The 16,799-nt window shown below is 52.7% G+C and overlaps 8 protein-coding genes across 10 annotated transcripts; 5 read left to right on the forward strand and 3 right to left on the reverse strand.

The window, feature by feature from the left end:
* Positions 1 to 1,522: 1,522 nt before the first annotated feature.
* On the forward strand, positions 1,523 to 2,553 carry PPTG_10907 (hypothetical protein; the record flags this gene model as incomplete). Its single annotated transcript, XM_008906409.1, has 5 exons — positions 1,523 to 1,672; positions 1,744 to 1,771; positions 1,836 to 2,039; positions 2,099 to 2,169; positions 2,536 to 2,553. The coding sequence occupies 5 exons, from the start codon at positions 1,523 to 1,525 to the stop codon at positions 2,551 to 2,553; spliced, it is 471 nt and encodes a 156-aa protein (XP_008904657.1).
* A 253-nt stretch (positions 2,554 to 2,806) lies between these two features.
* On the reverse strand, positions 2,807 to 3,500 carry PPTG_10908 (hypothetical protein). Its single transcript, XM_008906410.1, has one exon. The coding sequence runs from the start codon at positions 3,381 to 3,383 to the stop codon at positions 2,949 to 2,951; it is 435 nt and encodes a 144-aa protein (XP_008904658.1). The 5' UTR covers positions 3,384 to 3,500; the 3' UTR covers positions 2,807 to 2,948.
* A 95-nt stretch (positions 3,501 to 3,595) lies between these two features.
* PPTG_10909 (hypothetical protein) lies at positions 3,596 to 4,949 on the forward strand. 3 transcript variants are annotated; one of them, XM_008906411.1, is made up of 4 exons: positions 3,596 to 3,776; positions 3,841 to 3,906; positions 3,987 to 4,479; positions 4,594 to 4,949. In XM_008906411.1, the coding sequence occupies exons 1-4, from the start codon at positions 3,678 to 3,680 to the stop codon at positions 4,806 to 4,808; spliced, it is 873 nt and encodes a 290-aa protein (XP_008904659.1). In that variant the 5' UTR covers positions 3,596 to 3,677; the 3' UTR covers positions 4,809 to 4,949. The 3 variants fall into 3 exon arrangements, with proteins under 3 accessions (XP_008904659.1, XP_008904660.1, XP_008904661.1); XM_008906412.1 differs by having other exon boundaries at positions 3,596 to 3,906; XM_008906413.1 differs by lacking the exons at positions 3,596 to 3,776; positions 3,841 to 3,906 and having other exon boundaries at positions 3,941 to 4,479.
* Positions 4,920 to 6,117, forward strand: PPTG_10910 (hypothetical protein). Its single transcript, XM_008906414.1, has one exon. The coding sequence runs from the start codon at positions 4,932 to 4,934 to the stop codon at positions 5,937 to 5,939; it is 1,008 nt and encodes a 335-aa protein (XP_008904662.1). The 5' UTR covers positions 4,920 to 4,931; the 3' UTR covers positions 5,940 to 6,117.
* Positions 5,912 to 11,087, reverse strand: PPTG_10911 (hypothetical protein). The gene is made up of 2 exons (XM_008906415.1): positions 10,603 to 11,087; positions 5,912 to 10,469 (listed from the first exon to the last, which is right to left on the reverse strand). Exon 2 carries the CDS (start codon positions 10,430 to 10,432, stop codon positions 6,119 to 6,121), a length of 4,314 nt encoding a protein of 1,437 aa, XP_008904663.1. The 5' UTR covers positions 10,433 to 10,469; positions 10,603 to 11,087; the 3' UTR covers positions 5,912 to 6,118.
* A 776-nt stretch (positions 11,088 to 11,863) lies between these two features.
* PPTG_10912 (hypothetical protein) lies at positions 11,864 to 14,949 on the forward strand. Its single transcript, XM_008906416.1, has one exon. The coding sequence runs from the start codon at positions 11,924 to 11,926 to the stop codon at positions 14,669 to 14,671; it is 2,748 nt and encodes a 915-aa protein (XP_008904664.1). The 5' UTR covers positions 11,864 to 11,923; the 3' UTR covers positions 14,672 to 14,949.
* On the reverse strand, positions 14,718 to 15,762 carry PPTG_10913 (hypothetical protein). The gene has a single exon (XM_008906417.1). It carries the CDS (start codon positions 15,692 to 15,694, stop codon positions 14,891 to 14,893), a length of 804 nt encoding a protein of 267 aa, XP_008904665.1. The 5' UTR covers positions 15,695 to 15,762; the 3' UTR covers positions 14,718 to 14,890.
* A 115-nt stretch (positions 15,763 to 15,877) lies between these two features.
* On the forward strand, positions 15,878 to 16,783 carry PPTG_10914 (hypothetical protein; the record flags this gene model as incomplete). The annotated part of the gene is made up of 2 exons (XM_008906418.1): positions 15,878 to 16,063; positions 16,142 to 16,783. Exons 1-2 carry the CDS (start codon positions 15,995 to 15,997, stop codon positions 16,781 to 16,783), a joined length of 711 nt encoding a protein of 236 aa, XP_008904666.1. The 5' UTR covers positions 15,878 to 15,994.
* Positions 16,784 to 16,799: the final 16 nt, after the last annotated feature.

The following is a 16,799-nucleotide window of genomic DNA, read 5'->3' on the forward strand; positions in this document are numbered from 1 at the left end:
AAATAGAAAAATGGTCAGCAGACCTATTTCAAGTGTTCCGGTGAGGCCAACAACAGCGTCGCATGGCGATAATTGCTTGCTGCTTCTCTTTGGGTCCGTTCACGGTATTATTACCGCTCAGGTTTCTAGCCGACGAAAATACTAGAAATCCAGACACCCGCCCAAGCTCAGCTCCACCACTTTCTCTGAAGGTTGCCTCACTGGCAGCAGTGAGCGAGCAGCCACCATTGGTGGCCAACAAAACCGACTTGGGAGCGTGCGTACCCTGTACTGCTTTTTTTTTTCGCAGCGCCAACTGGTGAAGACATTTTGCAGGACGCCTCGAAGAGCCACGAAGTCTGTGCTGCGTGGCGAGGTGGTGCAGCTGGCACGAACCTGCTGGTGCTCAGCCTGTGATCCAGCCTGATCAGCCTTGCATTCAGCGCCAACTGCGGTTAATAATTTCGCCGCCTTCCTCAACGATGTGAATGACAACGTGTAATCTCGCGTTTAAATCGCGAGATGCTGAAAGGCCCGACTTAAGAGAATGTCGAGTAATTATATAGTGTCCCCAGAGTCCCCAGAGGACACCCGAACCAATGGTGGTCTTGATCTCATGCGGCCTTCATAAAGTATCGTAGCCGCCACTGTGGTGGTAGTGGCCCACTTGTTCCAGCTGTGGAATTAACTTTTCGCAAAATCGGTCAGACACCCCGTTTTAGTGTGTGTCACTAAACTTAGACAGATGAAGTGCTAACTGTTATTTTTCTTGTTAAATAGAACGTACTCGATTGGCTTATTTACCATCATCCAATGGATGATCCTGCAAAACGACTGGCTGGGAGGAAGGTCTCAAGTGTCGAGGAAGCAGTAAAAAAAAGCAGTTCAATTTTTCCTAGCGGAATGAAACTTCGACGGTTGATAGTTATTTGTGCGTGCGCTTGAATTCTACATCCAACTGGACTTCTGGCGAGATCCCTCTTTCACAGTGGGGATCCCAGGGTCAAGCATCTCGCCCCGATGTGGAGAGTGCGTGTCTCCTGCTGTCGAAAGGCGGTGGAAGTCGCGTGCAAGCTCTGCGCTTTTGTGAGGGACAAGCGAAGCAAACAGTTGAATAGCGAAGTCTTGGTTGTTGAGCATCTGGACCGCCTGGTGACTTCGGTTGCCTCGCTGGAAAACTTGCTCCAACCGATTGATGGCACCATATTCCCAATCTTTTTTGCTAGTCACTTCGACAATAATGCTGGAGACTAACCATGGTAGCAAACACACTCAACAAAACACTCATGCATGTCTTGAACACTGGGTAATGCTACTACGTACTGCAACGTAGTAGTATTGCACTAGTTTGAACACTAATGAAAAGAACAACGCTGATGCGTCACCAAGAAGTAGCAGGAGTAGGAGATTGGATTCATGGCAATGAAGAATCCGTCGAGTAGTAACGAATACAGTTATGGTTAATTGTCGCTCGAACGTGTAAACTCGATTTTTCCATCATCTATTCTTGCACAAAAGTAAGCGCATGCATTTTGCAGAAGTCATGGGGTCCTGTGCGTCAAGACGAAGAATGCAAGCGGAGGACCGAGCGCAGGAGAAAATCGCCGAGTTCGTGCGGTATGCTATCTCATCAGACCTCGTCAAGCTACGAGAGATGATCACCAAGGGCAAGATGAATCCAAACGCAAAGGATGTGAGTAAAGCTAGATGCAATACCATCTTCGGAATGTATTAGTCGATTCTGAGTGCTCGAAACTTCTGCAGCGATTTGGAATGAATGCGATTCACTGGGGTAAATAAGTGATATATCGGTGCTTGCAGTGGTCGTTGCTGAGCTTAAGATCTTTGGTCTACAGCGTCCTACGTTGGAGCGCTCGAGTGCATCAAGGAGTTAATCAAAGTAGGAGGATCACCAACAGCAATAGATTCCAACGGCCGCAATGCACTACATCATGCTTGCCGAAAAGATCACGACGAGGTTGTGCGTTATCTCGTTTCTATTGCCAAGGTAGACATCAACTCTCGCAGCGAAAACCAAGACACCCCGTTGCACAAAGCAGGTAGAAGGCCTACTGCTTAGGGCTGAGGCTTTGGTTACTCACCAATTTTGCGAATGCAGTCCGTGGTAAGAGCGTCAAGGTCATGGAAATGCTGCTAAACCTTGGGGCGGATCCAAATCTCCGAAACGAGGTACTTCTCATGCTACGGGCATTACGATCCTCACAGCGCTGAGTCAATTTGTGTACATGTAGCAAAATAAAACACCCCTAGAAGAACTGGAAGCAATGATGTCAACACCAATGGTACTAGGCGATCTCATTCCACCTTTTACGGTACTGTGCATTAATCTCGCTGTGCTGCTTGTGCTCTGCATGCTTAGACTGAAATCAATAGATCGGATCGTGTGACATCGGCAAGGCTTGAAAAATTTGAGCCCTCTAACGCAGAGGCTAGGCCACTTGACTACCGTTACATCGGGCTTGCTCTTCAGCCTATTAGACGTGAAAGCAATTATATGGAGCGCACTGACGTTCGAAGCTTCTTGTCTCGACGTAGTGTTACCGAATGCACTGATCACACAGCACGAAGAAGCTCCATTTCCGAGGAGCCAAGCCAGTGGGCAACGTCTACAAGCTCAAACCCGTACGCTTCTTCACCCGAGTCCACGAAAGAACACACGCCAGTGCACAAGGATTTACATTACGCTGGCGAACGCGTCATCATGGCAATACGCGTCAAAAGTGCGTTGTCCGACACCGAGAAACTTGAGGCCATGCGGCAAATGCTCCAACAGTACACAGCGTCACCTGGTAAAAAGTCTTGACATCGCTAAAAGAAATGTAAGTTTACCTACATTAGCAATACGAGAAATAACATAGAGATCGTTTTTTCTTCGTGAAGCCGACAATCAGAGGAGATTTATTGATTTAAATACTCCCGTCTCGCTTTCCTTCGAGGTTTGCAACTGCTTAGTTAGCAGCCTCGCGACGGTAGCCGTCCTGGCCACCACGGCGGAACTCCGGGTTGAAGTCGCCCGACGGGCCGACACCCTTCTCCTTGTCGAAACGGCCACGGCCGAAGCCGCCAGCGGACGGGGCCTGCGGGCGCGTGGGACGAGCGGCCTGCTTCTTGAGCGTGGCCGGCACGATCTCAGCGGGCAGGTGCAGGTAAGAGCGCAGGTACTCGATGCCCTCATTCGTGAGGTACCAGTAGAACCACTGCCAGTTGAACGTCTCCTTGACGTAGCCGCGGGACTTGAGCGACTGCATGAGCTTGATGACCTGGAGGTTGGGCACGTCCACGGCCTCGTGCTTGGGCAGCGAGAAGTCCTTCTTCGCAACCATCACGCCCTCCTTGAAGAGGTACGAGTACACAGCGATACGGTTCGTCTTGGGGACCAACATGTTGACAATAAGTGTCTAGAAAGCTTGCCGGCGAGTGCGGATCTTCACGGGAAATAAGCGGCGAGGTTTGTAGGAAAACCAGAATACGCGGTCACCACAACACCATGAGCCCCAGCCAACCAACCAATGCGGATTCCCCGGTTACACAATATTGTGTACAGTGTGTAAAAAGAGTGGCAAACGTAATTACGAAAAACGCATTTTAAGCCAATCGCACCGCGGAAGTGTTGAGTATTGCGGCAATGGCGCAGATGTACGTCAGTAGCGGTTGATTTGCCGCAAGCACCGAGTCCGATGGCGGAGAACGTGGAGAAGTACTCGGTACTGATTGACTTGACTGCCGGCACTGTCGGCGGCATCGCGGGTGTTGTCGTTGGACAACCGTTCGACACTGTGAGTCTGAATCTACAGTTTGGCCTCCACTTTCTTGAGTGACGTCGTGTATCATCATCTGCAGGTTAAAGTGCGGTTGCAGACGTACAGCAAGTACTACAATGGTGCATTCGACTGTGCTCGCCAGACTGTACGTTAGAGCCTCTTCTTACCATTCGAATAGGATCGCGAAGAACTGACGGGCGGGATTTCTTTTCCTCTCGTGTGCAGATGAAGCATGAGGGTTTTTCGGGCTTCTTCAAGGGCATGACGTCGCCCGTGGTTGGTAGCGCGGCTACCAATGCCGTCATGTTCGCAGTCTATGAGCGCACGTTGAAGATGATCGACGACAATGCGGAGAACCCGACGCTGAAGTCCGTTTTCTATGCTGGAGCTGTCGGTGGGTTCTGGCAGACCGTTCCACTTGCCCCTGCAGAGCTCATCAAATGCCGACTTCAGGTGCAAGATGGACGCAGAAGTAGCCAATACCGAGGACCGATGGACTGTATCCGGCATATTTTCAAAGCCAGAGGCACACCCGGACTCTTCCTCGGCTTCACATGCACGCTGTGGCGTGAGGTGCCGTCGTTCGCCGTCTACTTTTGGCTGTACGAATACACCAAGCGCACGATGATCGACGGTAACATCAGCCCCACCACCTCCATGCTCACAGCGGGTGGTGTTGCTGGTGTTGCTTCCTGGGTGGTTTCCTATCCTTTTGATGGTGCGTACATCTGCTCGCTGTGCATCTCGGAACTCCAGGCTGTTCGATGTCGGTGAGTAAGGATAGTACGGTGTCGGCTAACCATGTGCTGCATGTTTGTATGCTTTAAAACAGTGATCAAGTCTGCGATCCAGACGCTTCCAGTCAACCACAAGCCAGGAGAGCACAAAATCGCTTACCAGGCCCGTCAGCTCTATCGTATCGGTGGTTGGCGAATCTTCTTCAGCGGATTGGGCACTGCTTGTTTGCGAGCATTTCCCAGCAACGCAGTGACTTTCTACGCCTACGAGAAATCTTCCGACCTGCTTAAGAACGCGATACGAGACTGAGCCTTTACAGCTCTTAGAAACCCGCACGTTACCTATAGACTCAACTTCAACGTAGTTGGCCAATCAGATTCACTCTATGTGGTTTACATCACTCATTTCACGTCATTATCTCGTCGGAATCCTATGACTGCATCATCAACGCACAACTCGCTTTGCACCATGCTCGCTCTCCGTAATGTTCTCCTGCGCCCTCGCCAAAGTACCGCTGTGCTACAACGTCACTTTGCATCCAAGAGCAACCATGAGCACCTCGTGAACTGGATGACTGGGTCTCCGAAGGCGCTGGACGTGGCGTCCACAAAGTTTGACACGCTGTCGCTGGGTTTTGACAACGATGATGCTTCTTCTGGGGTGCTGCACTTGAAGCTCAACCGCCCCAAGGTCGTGAACGCCATGAACATGCAGATGTGGGTGGAGCTAGCGGAAGCTTTCGAGCTGGTGGAACAGGACCCAAGCGTCAAGGCTGTCGTGGTGTCTGGAGAAGGTCGCGGCTTCACAAGCGGCATGGATCTGGACGTTTTTGCTCAGATGCAAAAGGTCACAATGGACGAGTCTTGTGAAGGACGCAAGCGAGAGCGTCTGATGCGAGTCATCGATAAGTTTCAGAAGGTAATCTCCGCTCCAGAGAACTGTCGGGTGCCTGTCATTGCGGCAGTGCACGGGCCTTGTATTGGTGCTGGTGTGGACTTTATCACTGCCTGTGATCTGTGCTACTCGGACGTGAGTGCTATTTTCTCGGTGAAGGAGGTAGATCTGGCTATTATCGCTGATGTTGGCACGCTCCAACGTCTGCCCAAGCTAGTGGGTGAGCGTCAAGCCAAAGAACTTGCCTTCACGGGTCGCAACTTCGGTGGACTCGAAGCAGAAAAACTTGGCCTTGTGCTCAAAGCTTTACCTGACCAGGAGACGCTGATGAGCCATGTGGGGGATGTAGCCAAGGCCATTGCCAAGAAGAGCCCGCTTACTATTCGCGGCATTAAACAAACCATCCACTACCAACGGGACCACTCGACGAAGGACTCACTGGAGCAAGTCCGCTACCACAATGCCGCCGTGTTGTACAGTGACGACTTGGTACAGGCTGTCGGTGCTATCATGAGCAAGGCGGAACCAAAGTTCCGCAATGACTAACTAGCAAGCGCTTGTAAGCACTGCTTTTCATCTTTCTCTTTTTATTTTCTCTTGTTTTTACTCCTCTCCTCTCCTTACTAGCTACAGGCACCAACGCGAATCTGTGTGGAATCCAACCACGCTGCAATCAGTTTTTCACTTTTACTTCGCTTTCCTTTCTATCACAAGGGGCTAGTTATCTACTCCTTCTTCCGTGCAGCAATAGCAGCCATCAGGTCGCCACGTCCAGGACCTCCTCCTCCTCCTCCACGGCCACGGCCTCGAATTGCTGACATCAAGTCGCCACCTCGGCCACCACGCCCACCATCATCGCCACCACCACCACGTGCCTTGATCGCAGAAAACAGATCGCCACGTCCAGGACCTCCCGGCTTGCCGCGACCACGACCGCGAATTGATGCCAGGAAGTCAGTAGGGGGTCCTGGAGGACCATCATCGTCGCCCCCGCGACCTCCACGTCCCTGAATCGCTGCAAACAGGTCATTGCGTCCACCACCACGACCACTACGTCCCCTACCTCTGGCAGCCATCATTGGATGCGGTGCCCGACCACCAGGACCAGGACCTGCTTCCTCGGCCGCTTCACTTTCTGCAGGCGCAGCAGCACTTTTGTTCTTCTCCTTGGCTTCCTTCATGATCTCAGTTCTCGTCTTCACGCGACGGTTAACAGGTGGGCCCTTGTCCTTCAGCGAGTCCAGTGTGATACGACTCTTTTCGCCCAGATCCTTCAGAAGGCCGCGAATCACGGGGATAGCTGAACGCAGCCGCTTATCACTTGCCTTTACCTCGTCCATACGTTCCTCCATGCCGTCAAAGCAGTCAGCCACCGCATCGCAGTACAGCAGAACCAGGTTACACTCGATAGATGAACGCGTATCCTTCGCATCTCGTGAAGCGTCCCGCTTACCGGACAGATTCATACCCGAACGCTCGGCGAACTTCAAGCTTGCCAGACGAATTTCGTTCACCAGCTCGCCAAATTCTGCCAGCTCCACCTTGATTGTTGCAGCCGTCTCCGTACGTTCCAGCCGGCGCTTGAGTCTTGCTTGGAACCAGAGCAACTGCCGGTTCTCGATTTGATCCAGCGATGTGTCGATCAATTCGCATGCACCGTTGGCCTCAGCAACAAGACGAACGTTGCGGTAGTGCTTCTTCAAGGCGTCAGCACGAGAGTTAGCGAGCTTCGCTCGGGCCAATTCCTGCGCTTCGGCCAGAGCTCGTGCACCAGCATCATCGGGGTTACCCTTCTGGACCGTAGACTCCATGTAAACATCTCCATCGGGGTATCCCAGATCCTGATCGTACGCAGGAGCTCGGTTAGCTTTGATGGGACATTGCTTGCCAATCATAGGACAACCGATGTCCGGGTCGTCGCGTGTGGCGTAGGGGTGGTTATCTGCCGGTCCGTACTGCTTCACGTGCTTGTTGTAAGAGTTCACAACGGTCTTGAATGTCTCCTTGAGCGTCTTAAACCACTCGAACTTCTTCTTTGTCATTTCTTCACCCTGTTGGGCTTTCCACGTCTCCGCCACGTCGCGCAAGTGCATGTGCAACGCACGACGCTCCGTCACTGTGAGACCTGTAACACGCAGATTTTCCAGCAGCGACGGGTGATTCTTGGCAATATCTGCTGGGTCCATACGAATCAGTTCCAGCACGTTCGTTCGCTTGAACTTACGAGCAACATCACGAGGAAGTGTCTTGCCCGTCGGTGACTTGACAGTCTGGAGATCCGCTTCGGACATTTTCTTCACGTCAACCGGCATCATCCGCCGAATCGCCTTCAGCGCCTTCACATTTTCATCATAATTCTCCTCCTCCCACTCGCGTTCCTTCCTTGCTTCTTCAGCAGCGTACTCGTCAGTCAGCATAAGAGCAGTGTTGTACTTCTCCATATCCTGTTCAAGACGGTAGTACTCTTCACGAAGCTGCTTCTGAATCGCAGGGTCCGGGTGGGTCACATCTGCCGAACCGATTTCCTGCATACGCTTGGAGATTTCTTGCACCTTCGCCATGGCCTCTTCATAAGGAATATCTGCGGCAACAGCAATACCAGCCTGCTGCAACTGCTTTTCTAGTTTCAACAGACGACGCAGCAGTTTAACTTGGTCGCTAGAGATATCCAGGTTGGCCAGCATGTCCTGCGCCCTCGGCTCATCTTTCTGTCGCACGGAACGACTACGCTTCAGCTTCTCCACTTCTGCCTGCAGGGCACGAATCTTCTCGTCGTACGAGTTGATACCGTCAAAGAACGCCTCAATGCCCATCTCATCGATGCCATCTTCTTGCATTTTCTTCTTCACGTCATCGTTCGAGTGTCCGTCCTGAATCATCTTGCGGTACACAGCGTAAATCGACGGTCCTTGGACATCGGACTCCTGAATACGACGGTTAGCCTCAATCAGCTTCTGGGCTTCTTCCTGTGCACGCTTCGCTTCGGCAAGTTGTTTTTCTGCTTCCTCCTTTGCTCGAGCTGCTTCCGCCATAGCCTTCTCCACAGCCGCCTTACCCTCTCGCTGCTCTTCACGAGCTGCAGCCATAGCTGCTTCAGCCTTCTGCCGTGATTGCTCAAGCAACATGTGCGCTTCTTCCTGGGCACGAGCAGCGTGGTGCGTGGCTTCATCGGCAGCCATCTGAGCTTCGGCCTTAATCTTGACCATTTCATCGCGCTCGTTCATCATGCCGTTGCTGTTCAAGTCGTCGCCAAGACGTCCACGCTCCTGGTCTTCTTCGTACGCCTTCTGCTTGTTCACGTATTCCAGTGACAAAGTCAACACGGCTCCTGCAGATCTGCTACCGAGAGCCAGAGGGTACTTCTTCGTCGTCTTCTGCATGTTGGGCAACGACTTCAAAGGAATCGTAAGTGTCGCAATCAGCTCTGTCGCGCGGAACAAGTGCTCGTCGAAGATACGGATCTCCACCACCATGTCATCACTGGGAGCCTCGAACGAAGCCGAGTTATCCTGCTTCCACACAGGAGATCGCTGGTTCTTGACTACAGAAGTCTTGAAGGTCTCAGCGCCGACCGTAACTTCACATATCGCGTTCACTGAGCTGCCCGACTTGGTCAAATTAGTCGCTGACAGAACACCAACGTGAATAACTGGCGTTGAGAATGCCTCATAGTTGAACTGCGACAGACGTCCACCAGCGTTTCGGTCCAAGAAGGTTCCATCCATCGAAAGACTCTCCGTACGCTGTGTCCGTAACGCCTTGGCTTCCCGTAGCGACTCGCCAAGGCTTTGTGTGCGGTTAACAGTCTTGGAGGCATCGATAGCCAGCTTAACAGCATCCATCCAGCCCTTCTTGTCCGATTCAGACGTACAGGCCATTACCATTCGACGATCATCAACGCGAAGTTCCAGCAAATACTCTGCCGTCACGTTTGGAGACCGGCACACCACGTCGCCTGTTCCGGGCAGCGAACGCACAGTACAACGATGGTTCAGAAAGCTCATTTCACCGCGCGATGTTGTCGAGCTTGGGCTCTTAAAGTACTCCACTTTCGACACACTCAGCACGAAGTATCGAGACTTCCAATTGCGCATCACACGACCCTGCTTGTACATGCGTCCCTTCTTGATAGTCGCTGCCTGGTTATCCAGAATCAATTGCGCGATCGACTGGTTATCGTCGCCTTCATTGCCATCATCCTTCACAATACGCGGGTTGTTCATCAACTTCTGCTTCACATGCGACGTCGACTCACGTAGTCGGAACGACTCCGAATGCCGCGAGTTAACACGCTGGACATCAGCGAGCTTGTCCTTGGGCACAAACTGCAGTGTTTTGGGGGCTGTCGCGTTACGAAGAACGTTCATGACCTCAAGGTACGGCATACATAGCACGTCCGTCTCGTTCACCTTGTACACGATATCACCGATTGAAATCATACCGCTCGTCTTGGCTTGGCCCTTCAGTGCACGCACAACGGCACCGTCAATACCGTATCGCACTGCTTCTTCCAGGTTCAATCCCATGGGTCCATTGTCGAACACCACAGCGTACGTGGTAAGCTCCTTGTCCAGATCATTATCCTTGTTCTGCTGGAACTTCTCGCGCACAACTTCTTGACGTCGAACCTCGTCGATCTCAAAAGAAATAGCAAGAGGCCGTGGCATCTTTCGGATCAGATCAATAGCATCGGAGAAACCCATGCCGTCCACATTCTGTCCTCCAATAGCGACAATGAGATCTCCGGCCTGCACCTTGTTCTCTAGCAATGGGTTGTTAATGTTATCAATGGCCAGACCGTGGTCAATCACGCCGTCCTTAGGCGGCATAAGCTTCACGCCAAGCTTCTCCTTGGCCGGCAGCTCAATGACTACGACCTCGGGGCCAGAGTCGCCGTTCTCCTTCGTTGCTTGCGTCGACTCAGCGTCCGTCTCCTGCTGCTGCTCCTCTTCTTCGGGTCGTTCCGAGCCACAGGCCACACACGCCTCCTGGCCGTCCTCATTGGCTGCGAACTCGCACGCCGTACAGGTCCACGCCATGGCGCCACTCTTGGATTAACGTTGAGGGTAAACCTGCCTGGACAATCATGCAGAGTGAAGGTTAGCTGCTTATTCATAGTGAAAACCTTAGGGTTATGATCTCCAAGCCAGCTGGTTGACATGGATATCACTTGAGAGGGAGATTGGTATAACAAGGGGAGGGAGCGTACTTAATAAGACAGATTCTTCGCGCTCCAGCGCTGGGGATCGCTAGCTGTGCAACGAGAGTGAGCACACGCACGCGCCGCTTGCTGCTGCTCGCACGGACTCGCTCCACGAGGACTGCGCGTCCTCGAACTGCTTCTTTGGTCTGCGTCGATCGCCGCACGCCGCGTTTTCCCTTTTCGCGATCGACGATGGAATGAGACCATCACTCCTCTTCACCCCCTCTAAAATCACGGGCTAGGGGTGTTTCAATAGTAAAACACTGATGTTTTTTTGTGCCAGATCCAGCTCTAGGCGATCCAAAAAGTGGTTGGTGAACCTGGCTTGCCGAGTGCGAGCCAGTGGAGACTCACTGAATTGATGCACGGCCATTGTGCTGGTATGGCTATCGATTAGGCTGCTATCAACTTCATCCATTGCCAAGGTAGAGCGAGCGACATCCGTAGGTAATGGACATCTTCCGCTCTCTCTGAGCCGAATCGGGTGGTGTTGTACCCGCCACGCCGCGTCTTTGGTCCGGCCTAGCGAACGGCGCTGTCGCAACGATGCAACGACTCAAGGATTGAAGCGAGGCCGGCGGCGCTGCTGCTGTACTGTGCACGGCAACAGCGGCACGGCTGTGGATTCACTGGCTGCCTTGTATCATTGAGATCTCCATCATCACTGCCATTGACTGTGCAGATACCCCTCGTTCTGCCCATGATTTGCAAGAATTGGTTTTGAGCAACCACAAATGTTGGTATTCAACAGTTCAGGTTCACTTGCTTGGTGATATAATAGCTGCGTTGGCAGTCATTTCCTGCAAGTTTTGAATCTGAAAAAAAAAAATCATCACCTTCACGCTTCTTTCGTGGTGCTCAAACAAGAGTTACATCGTGTAGAAGCACAAAAATGATGGCGAGTCCAACCGAAGACAACAACAACTGAATTATAGCAGCGCCGAAAAAGATGGAGCCAACTTGCTTGATTCACCCGGAGTGTTACCAGCGCTAAACCATACAATAAAAACAACTTGCTTGATTTCATACAGCAGCGAGTGTGCAACAAATGATTCGAGTTCGAGCAAACGAACGGCCATACTTCCGATACACGGAATGGTAACTCGGAGCTGGGAGTGCTTCTGCTCTAGAAAAAACGCTGTGATTCACAGCAGGTGTGCAAAATGACAACTCAGATTGCGCTTCCACTTCAACTTACTGGTTTAGGTACACCACACCAATGACCTTATTAATTGCATATTCTACCGAAACCCGCCATATCGCATCCCGCGTCCTCCATTGCTTTTGGGCGCGCACTGACCTGCTGCCCCCTCTCGATCTGCTCGCCATGGCTTCCAACGACGTGGACTTCCGGGCGTTATACCAGAGCTCGCTAAAGCTGACGACGTCCCTGGGTGAGCTGGGGATCCCTCGGCTGGAGAAGCGTCTGGAGCAGCTGGATGATGCGTCGCGTGCACTTAACGCCCAGGTACCCAGTTCTACTGGAAGCCGCAAGCGCCCAGCCGCCGCAGGGGCCGACAAGGCCAATTTCCTACTTGCAGCCAAAGGTATCGACGCAGAGAAACTCAGTAAGGAGCTGAAGCAGTTCGAGATCGCGCCCGAGTTTGAGCCTGAGACGCCGCTGGGCGAGACGGACTTGGAGGGATATCTAGCTCACCACCACGAAATGATCGTGCTCACGGCCATCGAGGACGTTAACCGCCGCACAGTGGAGGCCACACACGATCGTATGAACCGCGCTATGATCGACGACTTCGAGGACGCCAAGCAGCGTCTACTAGAAGACCTTGGAGGGGCCAAACAGCTCGGTATCCGCAACTATCCACGCGTCCTGGACTCGGACGAGGCTGCCGGCAGCATCTTCTCCTCTGCAGTTCGGGAGAAGCGCCAGGTTCTCGAGTCTGCGTCCGGTCTGGGACTCAGCGGCGCGTCTTTCGCTGGCCAGCCTCGCTTCCAGTCTACCAGCTCAGGCTTCGGAACGCCGTCGCTGCATATGTCGCAGCTGCAAGTAGAGAACGCAATGACAGAAGAGATGAAGCAGTACTATTCCGTCATTAAGGAGCTCAACAGCAGCCGCGTGCCCAATACGCGCAGTCAGTTCGAACTCGCGCGCCACTTCCAGCGACTATGTTCGTCCAACGTGTCGGTGTCGATGACTGGATCCAAGTGGGAGGCTGTGCTCAAGTGCTGGCAGCTCGTGAACGACTTGCTGGCAGGTGGAGACTCTACCAAACCCAGTGCGCCAAAGCTGGCGGAGCGTGAGTTCCAGACTGCGAGACAGGGAACCGACGAAGCGCAACGCAAGCTATTCCAGCATCGTCTTGCGTTTGGTGCCCGTGTATTCCTGGAGAACCAGTTCCGTGCATTCGTACTGGAGACTGTACAGAAGAACAGTCTTGCTATTGGTGGCATTCCGGATCTAGTGGCTACTATCCGCGCGTTCGTGAAGCATCTGCACAGCTCGCGCTATGCTGCCAACGGCAGTGGCAGCAGTACGGACGTGGACAATATCTGGGCTATTATCTACTACTGCTTGCGCTGTGGAGGTGACCAAGAAGCAGTCAATCTCGTGACCAAGCTGTCAAACTCAGGCGAGGAGTCCACCATTGATGGCGATGTGCTCTGTGCGTTAAAATACCGTGCACACCAGAAGAGCTTGTACGCGGACCGTACCGCTAACCCGCTGAATGCCTTTTCCAAGCAATTCCCCGCCGAGTTTGAGCGCTTGGTGGACCGCTACCACCGCTTGGTGAGCTCCTCGATCGACGCAGTGTCTGTCGTGAACCCATTTGAACGCTGTGTTGTGAACCTGCTGTGCTTCGGTAACGTCAATGCCAATGAGCAACGCATCACGACAACTGTGGAGGACTATCTGTGGCAGCGCCTCTGCTTTATCCAGCGCGTAGCAGCAACCAGTTCTGCTCCGGACAGCACTTACACAATTACCAAGCTATCCCAGAGTATGCAAAGGTTTGGTCCGACCCACTTCGAAGGCGGCGCACAGCCTGGTGGTGGCAATTTTTCAGCGTTCCTGTACTTCGAGATTCTGCTCATCACGCAGGAATTCGAGAAGGCAATTAAATACCTGGCATCCAAGGGTTTCCTGCTGGAAGCGGTACACTTCGCAATTACTCTGAGCCACTACGGATTGTTGGAATGTACGTCGTTCTCAATGGGAGAGGAAGACGAGACAACAGTCGATATGGTGCGCCTGGTTCGCCAATACATTCATGGGTTCCAGCGTGCCAATGCCGCGGAGGCTGCAGACTATGTGGCGTGCATTTCGGACTTGACAGCGAAGAAGGAGCTACTCGCGGAGCTGCTACTTGACACACGCAAGTTCGATGTGCTCGCAGGATTCACTAACAACACAGATGGCTCACGTACTCGTGGACTATACGATCACCTGCTCAAGGACGAGCCTGAAGATGAGGTCAAGGAGCTTATTCTTTCGGCAGCACGCAAGGCTGAGGCTCGCGGTCGCCCGCATGATGCATTTGCTCTGTTGAAGAGCGCCGGTGACATTGAGGGTGTTATCGTGCTGCTGAACTCGCAACTCAGCTCGACGCTGGCTGCCACACGGCCAGAGCGTGAGGAGTGGTTCCGTGAGGCTAAGGAGTTTGCCGAGAAATGGATGCGCTTCCCATGGGTCCAGGTTATAGCCAACCGGCATGCACGTACGGCCGCTATTGCCTTCCAGACACTTTTGAACATTAGCATCTTCCTGGAGATCTTCGAGAAGCAGCAGTACGAAGACGCCATCGGGTTTGTGGATGAACTGGAGGTTGTACCGACCCAGAACTCGAGTAACCTATCGCTGTGTGTGGATCGCTTCCTCGCTTTCGACGAGAGTGTTCGTCAGAACTTCCACATTCTGCTGCTCGGATATATGGAGTGTCTTGTGCGTGATGCGGACCGCCTGAAAACTCAGGTCTCTGGCGAAATCCGACGTGCCGGTATCGCTGCTCTGCGCGAAAAGGCCGAACTCCTCGTCACATTCGCAGGCATGATCAAGTTCCGTCTTCCTTCGGGCACTAACGAGCGACTGAACCGCATGGAGGCCATGATCTATTAGAATGCCACACTGGAATACCGTTCAACAAGAGATCAAAGAACTAGAAGAACGCTGTTTCGGACTGCAATTTGTATTGTATTTGCAGTTCAACAATGACTGTTTTCTTCTTTGGACTACAACTACACTATCAATCTTTCTCTCCTCTCGCTGGTCAAATAAATTTGCATTGCATTGTCTTGATGTTCTTCATTGTGCCTGGCAATAAATGACGGGGTTAAATCACCGCAGCGGTGCCTGGCGCTGGGAGAACAGTCTCGTGGCATTCGACGAGAACTGGAACTTGCTTGGTGATCTCGAGAAGAATCTGGTCGACAGGCTGTCACCGCGGTTGGTGACAAACGCAAAAGATGTCCGGGTGTCCAAGCTCGAGGGAGCTGCTGTCTGGTTACTGATCGTCGAGTTGCCTCCACTGGCGTAGTCAATACTTGTGGCACTGACGCCGCCCAGTCGCGGCTTTCTTAGCACAAGAGCTTTCTCGGCACTGCTCTCTCCTGCTCGTCCTCTCTTAACTGCCGCCTTGCGTGGCGTTCGGATACGTGTGGGTCGTGTCAGTTGGTTCACGTTCGCCGTCGACGGTGCAGGCAGCGAGCTAGTGAACGCTGTGGATGTCGTTGATGAGAAGGAAAAGAAACTGGTGGGGGCTCCTGCTGTCTGCTGTACAGTATGGGTTGACGCGTTTGCTACACCCGCTGCTGCGTACTGTCGCGAGGCCTTGAGGACGGGGTGACCGGCTGGCCGGGCGAGGTCAAACTCCTCGCGCATGAGCTCTTCACTGCTACCGAATTGTTGAAAGAACATGTTCTCCGTGTTGAGCTGCGACGCCTTGGCGATCCGCTGGCGCACCTTCGTGCGCGGTGTCTTGGCTGGTGTCGGCGCCTCGTCCGCCATTTCCAGCGCGCGCTTGGTACGACGTCCGCTACCACCTGGCCCGAACGTCTTGCGGATACATGCACGTGCCTTCGCCAGACACGCCTCGCCTGCCGAGTCCATGGGGGACATCATGAAGGGCACACCGTCCTGCATCGCTGGATGAGAGACGAGAAAGTGACAATGATGTCGAGAATGCAGAAATGGGCAAAGATGCCGCGAAAAGGTGGCCCAATTTTTCAAATTCAAATGTTCAAACGAGATCGGTTGCATGTGTTATAATAGTTTTATGTTCTTCACATCACTAAATGGTGGACCACACAAAGGCAAGTTGAAGCGAGAGGTTGGTGTGAGACCTTGCGTTGAGCTTTTCTCCTTCTTCTTCACTACTTCGAAGTACTACAGTTGGAATCTCTACAAGAACAGCAAGGGCCGAACTGTTGAAGAATAGCAAGGATGAAGGCGGAAACGACGATCTCGGATCTTTTGATGAAGTGCGAGGAACAGGGTATTCAGCTGCCGGAGGTGATCACCAGCATTCTGAACAGAGTTTTCGAGTTAACTTGCTGACAATGTTGCTTGAACCCCATTTGCTGCGTCTAGAACCCATGGCAGGCGCTACGAGAGGTGATCGCGGCTTTGCGAAATACAAAGCACCACGGGCTGGGTTATTTGCAGGCCCCAAAGGCATTTGACCAGCTCAAGACCAAGTTTGCCAAAGATACTGATGCGATGGAGACGGAAGCCGCTACAGCGGTGTCACCACGTGTGGTGGGCCGCCAGAAGCGCACGCTTATGGATGATATGCCCAAACGCAAACGCCGCAACGTGATTCTCGACAGCGATAGCGATTGCGACGAAACTTCTGCCTTGGTTGCCAAAGTCATGAGTCCTGTGGCGAGTAGTAAGAAGAAGACGAAATACCCGAAGAAGAGTCGCATTCAAGAGCAAGTGGAGGCCACACTTGCCATAAAAGACGAAAATCAGTCGTTAGTGGACCAATTGGTGCGATTAGGCGAGTATGAAATGACCCACGGGTACACCCAGCGAGGACTTGCACGTTTTCGAGCTGCGAAGGAGATCCGCAATACCCGATTTGTCATCACATCGGGAGCGCAAGCAAAGAAATTGGACCACGTGGGTCCCGCGGTTGCTACAAAAGTGGATCAACTACTGAATGAAGGACTTGCGGCTGCTTTTAGCGAGTACGACGGGGACGACGAGGCGCTGCCGGTGACTAAGTGAGGCAAGTATTCATTGA

This window comes from Phytophthora parasitica, assembly GCF_000247585.1.
Source record: "Phytophthora parasitica INRA-310 unplaced genomic scaffold supercont2.23, whole genome shotgun sequence".
NCBI lineage: Eukaryota > Oomycota > Peronosporomycetes > Peronosporales > Peronosporaceae > Phytophthora > Phytophthora nicotianae.

Coding starts and splice junctions, on each gene's coding strand:
- PPTG_10912 (XM_008906416.1), top strand. CDS start 11,924: ATGGCTTCCAACGACGTGGACTTCCGGGCGTTATACCAGAGCTCGCTA.
- PPTG_10910 (XM_008906414.1), top strand. CDS start 4,932: ATGACTGCATCATCAACGCACAACTCGCTTTGCACCATGCTCGCTCTC.
- PPTG_10911 (XM_008906415.1), bottom strand. CDS start 10,432: ATGGCGTGGACCTGTACGGCGTGCGAGTTCGCAGCCAATGAGGACGGC.
- PPTG_10909 (XM_008906411.1), top strand. CDS start 3,678: ATGGCGGAGAACGTGGAGAAGTACTCGGTACTGATTGACTTGACTGCC. Junction 3,777..3,840: donor TTGGACAACCGTTCGACACT/GTGAGTCTGAAT, acceptor CATCATCTGCAG/GTTAAAGTGCGGTTGCAGAC. Junction 3,907..3,986: donor TCGACTGTGCTCGCCAGACT/GTACGTTAGAGC, acceptor TCTCGTGTGCAG/ATGAAGCATGAGGGTTTTTC.
- PPTG_10913 (XM_008906417.1), bottom strand. CDS start 15,694: ATGCAGGACGGTGTGCCCTTCATGATGTCCCCCATGGACTCGGCAGGC.
- PPTG_10908 (XM_008906410.1), bottom strand. CDS start 3,383: ATGTTGGTCCCCAAGACGAACCGTATCGCTGTGTACTCGTACCTCTTC.